This window comes from Marmota marmota, unplaced genomic scaffold, assembly GCF_001458135.2.
Source record: "Marmota marmota marmota unplaced genomic scaffold, marMar, whole genome shotgun sequence".
NCBI lineage: Eukaryota > Metazoa > Chordata > Mammalia > Rodentia > Sciuridae > Marmota > Marmota marmota.
The window spans coordinates 2,205,623-2,217,428 of NW_026000021.1; the positions used below are offsets into that span (position 1 = coordinate 2,205,623).

An 11,806-nucleotide genomic window follows, 5' to 3' on the forward strand; every position below is an offset into this window, starting at 1 on the left:
CCGGGAGGGGAAAAGCTCTCTCTATTGGACTACATAGCAAGGTCTGTAGACTATTTCTATAAAGGGCCAAATAGTAGACATTTTCAGCCTTGTGGGCCAACTGTGCTATAATAGCCCTAGTCACTATGTCAATGAATGGACATGACTGTATTCCAGTAAAACTGCATTTACCAAAAATAGGTAGAAAGGCATATTTGCCCCAAAAGTTGTTGGATTTAGCTCACAGGCTATAGTTTGCTTACCTCTATTCTGAGTTAAACCAGAGCTCCCAGCACTTCAGTGCAATTACAGGAGAAAGAGGAAAGGAAAAGTGGGGAAACTCTTCATGTTCTTCTTTAAGGGGCTTCTCTTTATAACCTGCGAGGAGAATAGGCTTAGAACTCTAGGGAAACTGTTGAAAGTTGCCTAAAAATGAGCCCTGAGGAGGAGAGAGGGGGTTGTGTGTGTGTCTCCATCCATGCTTGTACACGCTGATGCACATGTGCTGGGGGAGGGGATACCTTTGACCCCTTTTGTAACTTTGATGTAATAAACCATCCAACCATGTCTGCCTCAGTTCCATGCAGTGCTAATATCTCCCCGTTCTCAGAGTTATCCAAAATAACTTTCCATAATCATAGAAATGTTCTGTATCTGCCCTCCAATATAGTAGCCACCTGTGGCTGCTGAATGCTTGAAATATGACTATTACAACAGGGAAACTGAAGTTTTAGTTCATGTTAATATAAATAGTCACATGTGGCTAGTGGCTATCATATTGGACATCTTAGTTGTAAGTAAAAACAGAAAACTAGCACTATCTCCAAACACACGCCATATCTATAAGGATTCACCTTTTCCTCCTCATAGTATTTTTTGAGGTATGGGGGAAGGACTTCACTAAAAACATTGGATCCTTAGTGAAGGAAGAGACAGTATAAAAAGCTCTAGAATCTCACATGCAGTAGGACTTGTACCTTACACTCCACCTTTTGAGAAAAATTTGAGGGTTCAAGATGGAGGAGATACATATTCAGCCTACAAAGACTCAAAGAATGAAAGTTTTGTTAGGCACAGTGGCACATATCTGTAATCCCAGTGACTTGGGAGACTGAGGTAGTAGGATTTCAAATTCAAAGCCAACCTCAGCAACTTAGCAAGACCCTGTCTCAAAATAAAAAGAACTGGGATATAGCTCAGTGGTTAAGGATGCCTGATAAATAATCCCTGGTACCAAAAAAAAAAAAAATAGTTTTCTATTCCTACATAATTGTAGCCTTTTTCAATTTTTAGGAAGACCTAGACAGACGATACAATATGGAGAAAGAGAAACTTTACAAGATCCGTTTACTACAGGTAAGTAAAATCAAGAACTGACAATACACAGATAGGTCTAAATAGGTATGAATGTCCTCCTGCAGAACTCTAAAGTCTCAATGTGTAAGAACTAGAGAGACCAAGTTATAAGGCTGCTGTGTACCAGTCCTCTTTCTTTCCAGAATGGAGACAATATTTTGGCCCCTAGAGAATATATAATGCCTTTATTCAAATATTGTTATTTTCCTCTCCCTTTTATATTTAGGCTCGACGAAATCGTGAAATAGCAATTTTGCATCGCAAGATTGATGAAGTGCCCAGCCGAGCTGAGCTAATACAGTATCAAAAGAGATTTATTGAACTCTACCGCCAAAGTAGGTGCATCAGCCATTTACAAGCTCCCGAGGTTGGGGAGGGCCAATAGGCAAGAGGCTGTGTCTGACTTTAGCATGGCAGAGGGGACTCCAGAGCACAGTCTACAAATGTCACTCCAGGAAGGGCTTCACTTTGTCATCAGGCACTCACGATTCTAGGAGGAACACTGTGGTGCTCTCTGTAGACAGATTCTTTACCAGTTGAGCTCTTAGAGTAATGCTTTAAACTAGCCCTCATTCTGGTCAGCCATGTGATCTTCCCCTGAGCTCCCACTTTCCAATTTCATGTGGAACATTATGACCCTGATGATGTCTGGATGGGTCCTCACTCATTATTCTCTGCAGACTCTCTTGTTGATGTGGTCTTAACTTTAATACCATCATCTTCACCCAGTAATCCCAGAGCATTCTCCTGAGCCTGAATGAGTGTCTCCATCTTGTTAGGCTCAGAATGGCCTTAAAGTTGCCATTGTCTTTTTGTGCCCACCTCTCCTGCCTTATGTTCTTGCTTGCATAATATCTTACATAAATGACCATTAGCTGTACTGTAGTGGCTTTTCCAAGTCTCTTAGGTCTCATCTAATAAAATTGCTTTTCTCTCTGCTGACAAATATTCAGGAGCTCCCCCAGGCCTTCTGAATAAAGCAGATTTCCTTCTTGTACCTGGGATAGGTCCTCCACAGTATGAGTGACCTACCTAGAGGCATTTCTTGATCTGGACCCTCACTAGCCCACACACTGCCTCTGTGCATACCCAGAGTTTTGGTATCTTATCTCTGACTCCTCCAATTACATGGACCAGGATCCCTTCCCTTCTGTTAGGGAAAATCCTTCAGGATCCAAGTCAGTCCCTATAAGCCTGTCCCCAGTCCCCCACTCCCCACCCTAGGCAAGAACTAACTATTTCTCTAGCCTTCCCTCTTTCCATGTGTTCCTTATACCCAAAACCCAACAGGTAGAAAACTGAATTCAGCCTCCTTATCCTGTTTCCTTTAGCTGAACTGGGTCCACTCAGTTCTAACTCCTGCTGCTCATCAGTTCTATTTCTTATTAACTTTCAATTTCGTTTCTTTCAGATTGCTGCTGCAGCCTCCTGGCATCTCTGCCCAGAGTCGAATCCTCTCACTAAACTCTTGCCTGAGTAGTCTTTCTCAAACAGAAAGTTGGTCATATACCCTTGCTCAAAAACTTTAGTATTTAATAAGTTCCATAACTTACTGGATAATTTTCAAAATCCTTGATAGACTGTTCAAAGTGCCACATCTTCTGGGCTTCCTCCTACAGTCACCCATGCCCAACCTCTCTAGCACATCTGCATCTTGGCCTGTAAACCATTCCCTAAATCCATAATGTCACTTTCCTGGCGTTTCCACTTGGCATTTCAAAGTCCATCTAAGAGTTTGCCTCAAGGCCAGGGCTTTTCAGCACCTCCCTGGTTCAAGCTCGAGCCCATAGTCTTTGCTTGAGAAGTCCAGGTCGTGCTCCTCTCCACATCCCAGCCCACCAATCTGAGCTTTCAGCCAGTCCTCAGATTGACTCAGATGATCAGAGGTGGATATCATGAATGACAGTTTTTAACAGAAAATAGGTTTATCTTTAGATCTTTTCCTTTGTCTGCTCAGAAGCTTTTAACAATAATGCCTTGCATCTGTATATTTCAGAGTAAATTTCTTACCCTGAAGTAATTTGTTAAAGGCATGTTTACACCAAAGCCATTTTTCAAGCAGTACCAAAAAAAAAAAAAAATCTATATCTACTTTTAATCATCAGATATTTTCAACCTACACCTGTTCTTGAGCAAGATGGGGAGAAGGAGGCCTTGTTAATTTGTGGCAGTGATTTGCAACTTTAGTTGTAATGTGTTATTGGATGACCTGGGTCCCACCTACAGACATTCTCATTTCTGTGACTTTTTTTTTTTTTTTTTAACATTTCCAAGGTGATTGAGTTTGCACATTTTGGGGGCTTCATTAGAGAGTGAGCTCCCAGCCCTGGAAGGCCTGAGTCCTGGCAGTGTGCTTCCTCTGGGAATGAATGTTTAGTTCAACTTGATATGTGTTACTACTCATGTGCTAATTTCTTTGTATTTACAGTTTCAGCAGTGCACAAAGAAACCAAGCAGTTCTTCACTTTGTATAATACCCTGGATGATAAAAAGGTTTATTTGGAAAAGGAGGTAAGAACCTTTAAAAAGAAAATAACTTAATCTAGTAAGTAGCTAACAATGTAGTTTACTCCAGGAAGTTAAAATGAACTTGATGCCTGGGATGGGTTCATTCAATTTAAGTAGAAAGAGCACCTACTGTATGTCCAGGGCTGGGATTCATCTCCAGAAAGGGTAGGATTCCTTGGGAGTTAGTTCATCATCTGCCATGAATTGAGGCTGGTGGACAACCATTCTGTAGTGCCCCATGAGAAACACCATCATGAAAAGAAGTAAAGTGCAAGCTCTGAAGCTGGGGAAAAAGTGTTGAGGAAGGGAGGCACCAGCTGGGGATAGTAGGTGGCCTTGTTCAAGCTTACGTGAAGAAAGTAGCTCAGAAAGTAGCTCTTTATTCATCACTGGCAGGCATTCCTCTGAATTAAGAGAAATGAAAATTTGAAACAGGAGCAAAAAGTTAACATAGGCATGCCTCCCTCGCCATCTTAATCTCTGACTCTCCTACTATGATTCAGCTCCCGCCCCCACCCCCTGCATGCACGTGTGCACGCACGCACACACATACATACCCTGTACATCAGATGATTGGGGTAGGATGTGCACCTGAATTTAGATAAAAGAACAGCCCCAGTCTTGACAACAGCACAGTGTAGTGAAGAGAGCACAGGATTTCAAGTCATTTTTGAGCTTTAGTTTGTCCTCATTCACCTCACCTCACATCTGATTCTGATGATGATTATGATCAATAAAGTATGAGAAAGTATAAGCTCCTTTCATACAGTGGATTCTTAGTGCATACTAGTTTCTACCCACCCTCACAATGGGGCTTACAGAACTTGTTTTTATTATCACCTTTTGACCTGCAACTAATTAGAACTTTTATAAGAACTTTAATAAGAGTAATATGATGTATCATCTAAAGTCAAATCAAGGCATCTAATTTTTGTTACTTTCGTTGCATATTTTCAGTCAAATCAGACAAACTCACTACTTGATAAGGGGTTGAAATTTATTTCTCTGTATCCACACCTTTACACAGTGACAGGAATCTAACATTTTTAAATAAATGAGTGAATTTGGTGAGATTTGAGTCAGTCATCGGGCAGAGCTCTGCCCAGGCCCTGACTATAGGGAAGACTTGCCAACTCTAACTGAAGGATAATTCAGCCCCTTCTCAGAAGGCCATGAACCCTCAGTGTTTAAAGTTGTTGCATTTCTTTTTTGAACTTGGACTTTTTTGACTTGCTGGGAGAGGCTAGACTTTCTAATTCAAAGCCAAATTAACACAGTTAAAATTTTGCATTTGAATAATTATGTTTTATTCCAAATGGACTTATGCCTGTGATATTTTAGAAAACTTCTCTTTGGAGCATTAAAGACAAGAATATCATTTCCGCATTTCAGATTATGAACTGGAAGTCCAAATATGTTCATTACTTAGTCCCAAGCCCATAGTTTGAGTGAGCATACAGCCAAAAGAGAACATAGGTTGTTAGACTCCAGGCCTGGCTATTCCCAGGACTGTAGTCCTGAGGCAAGTCAAGGGTGCTATTGTAGAGACTTAGGCAGTTTCCACGGGAATGGAACCATTAAGGAAGCATTCCTTCAGAGGCCCTTAGAGCCACCCACCAACTGGGCATGTAGGCAAGAAGATTCAGGGAAGGGCAGTAAGGTGTGTCCTGTGCTTTCAGTCAGGATTCCAGCTGACACCCCTGCATTGATAGCCCTGAAGAGAAAGTGCAGTCACTAGCAAGATCGAAGCAGGTGTGGTAGAATCTTGCCCAAAGAGCCCTCATATTAGTTATATGCTTTCTCAGCTGGTATTTAGGGCCCTTCAAAGAGCCCTCATCCTACATTTCTATGGGAATGTATCGCATGAAGAAAAGTTTTCTATGAATAGACAGAGGTGGATTCCCTGAGAAAAACTATAGGACTAAGAACATATTACTCTGTTTTTTCTTTCATCTGTTGCTTTAATCTACTTAAACAAGATATATGTTCCTTTCAGAAGCAGCATTTGGAGAGGAGGAGAGCTTTCAGTAATCAAGGTAGTTTAGGGATCTGTTTGTCTTCTACTTACAGCTTGTTTTTTTAACTTCCCAGATTAGCCTGCTGAACTCAATTCATGAGAACTTCTCCCAGTAAGTACAGTCCATCCTCCCTCCTATAAATCCCTGGCTGCCCTCCTGTTTGTATTGCTTTCACCTTGTATTGTCATGGTATGATTGAGAACGGTACATGCAGGCCTTAAAGCTGGGTATATGATTCTCACTCTATCACCTCTTCTGCTAAGAGCAGATATAATTGGTCACATTATCCTTGAGTTCCTGCAAAAATATAATGATGTTAGAGTGCATTTTAAAAACACCAAAGAGTAGCTTAGGAAAAAATTAACTCTCAAATCATTTGACTTGGCCTAGCTGCTATAATTTTTTGAATATTAGTTTCATCTTGGTAAGATGAGATTAATACCACTTATTCTTAAGCACATAGAAATGCCTTAAAATTTAGATAACAGAACTATAATTTTTAAATATTTTTAAAATCTTGTAATTTTTTTCTTTTAAGTTAATGTGTATCCTCTAAACCATTTTGTTCACATATGAATTTTTTTTTCCTCTAAAAATTAGATGCAAAGCCCACCTATACCTAGGCCACAGCAACCCTGAAACAGAAGAGGGGGACAGCAGAGGTTTGTGCTAGAGAGAAAGGAAGCCTACAATCTGGGAGTGAGTCCTGCCAGGATAGTGGGTGGACAGTCCTGGCAGCCTAGAGCTTGCTCCCCACTTAGCAGGCTTCCTTTCTCTCTAGCATAAACTCTACTGCCCCCCTTATCTGGGCCCATACTGAGGTCTTAATAAATTACAGACTCTAGATTTTATGCTTCTTTTCTAATGAATGAGAGAAAGAAAGAAAGAAAAACAATAACTATGACAAATCCCTCATAAGACTCAGATTCAGTTAGTACCTCACAGTCTTAAGACATTTCTAAAAATGGTGCTTTATCTTTCTTTCCTGATAATTAAGAGAACCTGCAGTTTGAGGGTGTCTGTGAAGAGTTCTGCTCTGTCAGGCCCACCCTTTGGAATAATTCTCAGTCCTTGGATGTGTTCTGATGCCCCTAGTATTCTTCCTTCTGTAGAGCTGAAGATGAGAAAAAATATCTTAGCACAGCAGGAGTCCACCCATTTAGCTGCTGCTTCTAGCAACAGGACCAGGTTTCTCAGCCCTGGTTTTAGGAACACCTGGTTATGTCTCCCCATCCCAATTGTCTCCCAATTCTCAGATTTTTATAAACCAAATCAAATTCAATGGTACATGCCACAATTCAAGGTAAAAAAACTGCCTTTTCCCAGCAGACTTCCTCTCTTGTAATATTTAGTCATGTTTTACTTTAACAAAACATGTATTAAAAATGTTGTGGGAAATAAAAGATTAACATTCAGTTATTAGACCAGAATGATTGTCCTGAATTTCTCTGTGGTGTGTAATCGTAACTGCCTTGAAAAGGCCAGGTTGCCTCTTCGGGCATGATATGGGTACAGGGCTGAGTCCATGGTCCCCTCCACAATTTCTCAAGAGTTCTGTGTGCTGATCATAGCTCCCCTGGTTTCTCTTTCAGAGCCATGGCCTTCCCTGCTGCCCGGGACCAGTTTTTACGTCAGATGGAACAGATTGTAGAAGGAATTAAGCAAAGTAGAATGAAGGTCAGTGGTTTCTTTACTGTCACACAGCAGTTCCATGGTGGTAGTGGGGAGGTCCTGGAAGTATTTTGTCCATCCTGATGGCGTTCCTTCCACAAGGGAATCCCAGCAGGCATCTGATTGTGCAGCAGGCAGGGCCTGCCCCCAGGGTGCCTGCACTCTGGGGTCCAAGTGCTGCTATAAGCAGTATCTCCAAGTTATTGAGCACCTACTGTGTGCCAAGTACTATACTAATCCTCCTGAGAACCCTCGTAGTGCATTCCTCGTGTTAGCCCACTGTGAGGTGAGGAAACCGCCTTTTCCCAACAGACTTTCCCTCTTGCTCAGTGATCCCTTCACTGGATCTTTGCTTCACTAGACATTCATTCCTTAGGAGTCTCAGATCATAAGGGCATAAGAACCCCCTATGAAAAACAGGCAAATAATTTCTAAATTTGTTTCTGCTAAAATAAGAAGAAATTGAACCTCAAAAGTCAGAAGAGAACAGAATAACTGAGAAGGGACACAAGAGCCCCAGAAAGCTTTTCAGAGAATCCTGCAGTACATGGGCAACAAGAGGTGTCCCTCCTTTTGTCCCATGTACAGGGCCCCACTTTGGGAATACAGTGGACTTGCTGACTGCTTGAGCTGGGGGCAGACTTATAGCTACAGTTTTGACCACATTCCCAATTGAACCCTAACTAGTACCTCTTGCTCTCAATACCATGTAAAAAAAGATATCCTAGTGGTCCTTAGATTCAGTAGTAGAATCTAGTGGGGACTTCATCTCCACTCAGGATCCTGGGTTACAGTGCTCCAGAGAGTATGGGTCCTGTCATCATAAAGGAACCACTTTCAAATGGCAAACATTGAAGCTGCCTGAAATCCTATCTCATTAGGAAGAGCTAAAGGTAAAAGTGCTCCATATCTCTTTCCCTGTAGAAAAACATCATTGATTTCCCCTTTAGTAATGTCAACAAAATATCGTCAAACAAGGGGGAAAGGGTATTACTTTGAGGAGACATGGTTTCTTCCACTATTCAGCCACAGAAATAACAGCAAACATGTCATTTGCACTTGCCATGTGCACATGCCCTCACCAAGGTAGCAAGTGTGCATGAGATGCCTTCTCCATCTGGGGTGTAAAGTGGATGGAGCCTGGTCACCCCAAACTGGTGGCAACCCATATCTCATTGAGGTGGTCATTTCTAGCCCGCTGCTGCTTCTCATGGAGCTGCCCTCACTTACAGTAAAGGACAACAGGAGTGCATTGGGCTCTTTCTTCCTTTTGCTTCCCTTTCTGTGTACTGGGAACCTCATCCTTGGGGGAGGAAATTGGCTTGACCCCTTAGTTCTCTGCATTCTCCCCCAGCTCAGTGTTAGCCAGTGAAGGAAGCTGCTAGTTGGTGGGGCTTGCAGGTGAAGGGAACCCAGGGCAGGGCAAGCTGTATGTCTGTATCCTCAGGGGCTAATGAAGCACCTGACCCATGGTGGGTGCTCAGGAACTATTTGCTGAACAAGTGAATTCATTCAGTGGACTCTAAAAACAGTACTCAGAAAGGGTTCCAGGTGGGGTTTGAACACTGATTGGCACCCCAAGTGAAAGCAGTTTGTGTGTATTTGTTTATAAACTCAACAAGCAGCACTCCCTGTAATGTCCCATGGTGGGTCTTGCTTTCAACATGTGGCAGTTGAGTCTCTGGAGAAAGATTCCCCAGACCTGGCTGGGTCCAGGCATTACTGGAGATAGACGAGCACTGGGTATGTGTGATGCAACCGATGTTTATGTTCCATCTAAGGGCTTCTGAGTAAAGACAAAGTCACGTGTTGGCAGCCATTTTGACCTTACCCAGAGGAAGTCAGATTTCTGGGTCTCTGGAATACTTCAGGTGTTCAGCAGAAGCACTCCAGAGTTCCTGGCCTGGGTGTGAAGAAGTAAGGAGTAGAAATGGTTTGAGTGAGCAAGAAGGTGCTGAGGACAGTATGAAAATGAAACTCAAAAGTAGAAGTCAGCTCCTGATGGTGAGAGCGCGGGGACTCTTCCTGCTGACGCATGCATCCTAGTTAAATGTTAGGAAAAGCTGCCTTCGTTGAGCAGCTGCCATGAACCAAAAGATGTATCACTGACTTAACATTTAACACCAAGCATTCCTCATAACAAAACCTGCAACCAGGGTGACATCCTCATTTTACAGCTAAGGGGGACCTGTCATTCAGAAATGTTAAGTAGCCTGCCCTGATTCACAGTGAATGACAAAGCTAGGCTTTGAACCCAGGCTTTTCTGGCCTTAGTCTCATTCCCTTTCTGGCTTGCCACACTACTTTCCATAGTAGATCCTGGATAAATTCATAATTGAACTCAACTGCTATGTCTCCATCACTCAAATTGCAATTGGTCATAACCAAATTTTTTTGCCCAAGTACTGAGCCAACAGGAGAGGCCCAGGCTAGAGCTAGCTGCATACAATGCTGAGGAAGGGACCTGACCATGAGGCTGTACTCAGCCCTGCAGGTCAAGTGTCTGGCGGCTTGGGGAAATGGGCTGCAAGGAAGAGTAGCAGTGGGAATTGCAGCCGGCTGGGCAGGTTACATCAGGTGGGCAAAGAGCCTTGGAACTCCGAAGCTGATTCAGGGTCAGGATTGAACTGGGGAAAACAAATCTGCATGTTGTCTGGGCCTCCTGAACAGCATTGGGATAGGTATTGGGAACACCGCTTACATTTTACCTTTAATGTCAACAGTGGTTGTTGATGTGGAAAGAGGAGAAAGAACTGCTGTATAAAGGTCACCTGTATCTTGGGTTTAATAACTGTACATTTCTTCCAAAATCATGGTCACACATCAGTGAAGCCCAGGCAAAGCATCACTCATGATTTCATTCAAAAAGCACTGGCTGTGTACCGTAACTCTGCCCTCACTTCCTGACTGACTGGTGCTCCAAGTTTATCTTCAGAAAATGCAGCACATACCACTGCCAGTTCTGCTCCAGTGCCATCAAATCCTCAGCCCTCTGACATTCCAATCTGAAGAGGTCCTGTGCCCAACCCACTACATCACCAGCCTATTTCATTTTCTTCATAGTACTGCTGGACTCCTAGAAATTTTACACTTGTCTATTAGGGTGCTTGTTTGATGTCTATAAAATGTGCAGTCTAAGAGCAGGGACTTTTCCTCATTCACCACTACATTTGGGTGTTCTGTAGGTGTTGACATTTATTGAATGAATAAGCACTTATTGAATGAATAAGCTTTTTAGGTCCCTTAGAAAAGTCTCCTTAAATCAGAGTCTAGCCTGAATGTATAGGATCAAAATTTTGGAAACACTCCATAGTCTACCAGTAAGTGAACAATGATCAGGAATATTGTGTACTTTCTAAAATACAATTGTAGCATGGAAATAATTACATCAAGAGAAAAGAAGATACACAATTTTATTGTGTGTGTGTTTGTTTGTTTGTTTGTTTTGGTGCTGGATATTGAACCCTGGGGGGCTTTTGCCACTGAGCCACATTCCCAGCCTTTTTTTTTCTTCCTTTGTTTTGTGTTTTGTTGTTGTTATTGTTCGGTTTCTGTTCTTTTTTTTTTTTTTTTTTTTTTNCGCTGCCTTTCCCATCCTCCACCATCCCGGTTTCTGTTCTTGAGACAGGGTTTCACCAAGTTGCTTAGGCCCTTGCTAAATTGCTGAGGCTGGCTTCAAAGATTCTTCTGCTTCAGCCTCCTGAGTTGCTGGGATTACCCGCATGCACTACCATGCCTGGCAACAGACAGTTATTTAAATCAAGGTTTCTCAACCTCACACAATAATATTCTGGGCAGGACATTTCTTAGCTGTGAAGCTGTCTGGTGATGCTTGGTAGCCTCTGGCCTCCAACCTGTGGTACCAGCAACACTCCCACCTCACAGTCATGACAATCATGACTGTTCCAGACACTGCCTAATGTCCACTGCAGACAAAACAGCCCCCAGCTGAGAATCACCATTTATTGTGAAGTAGTTTGTAGTAACAAAAAAATGAGGGGCTAGGGATGTGGCTCAAGTGGTAGCGAGCTTGCCTAGCATGCATGAGGCACTGGGTTCGATTCTCAGCACCACATAAAAACAAAATAAAGATATTGTGTCCACCTAAAACTAAAAAATAAATAAATAAATAAATAAATGGCTGGCTGGGGATGTGGTTCAAGTGGTAGCGCGGTCGCCTGGCATGCGCAGGATTGAACCCAGCATCCTCAGCACCACATAAAAATAAAATAAAGATATTGTGTCCACCTGAAAAAACTATATATATATATATA

At 42.4% G+C, this 11,806-nt stretch overlaps 1 protein-coding gene across 6 annotated transcripts in view; it reads left to right on the forward strand.

Annotated features, from left to right (window-relative positions):
- Ccdc93 (coiled-coil domain containing 93) overlaps positions 1-11,806 on the forward strand; it is an 86,372-nt gene that overhangs the window by 62,588 nt on the left and 11,978 nt on the right. For all 6 annotated transcript variants that reach the window (XM_048810430.1, XM_048810432.1, XM_048810431.1 and 3 more), the window contains 5 exons: positions 1,273-1,335; positions 1,562-1,670; positions 3,764-3,846; positions 5,935-5,972; positions 7,454-7,538. In XM_048810430.1, the coding sequence (XP_048666387.1) occupies positions 1,273-1,335; positions 1,562-1,670; positions 3,764-3,846; positions 5,935-5,972; positions 7,454-7,538 (378 nt within the window). The remainder of the gene's footprint in view (positions 1-1,272; positions 1,336-1,561; positions 1,671-3,763; positions 3,847-5,934; positions 5,973-7,453; positions 7,539-11,806) is intronic.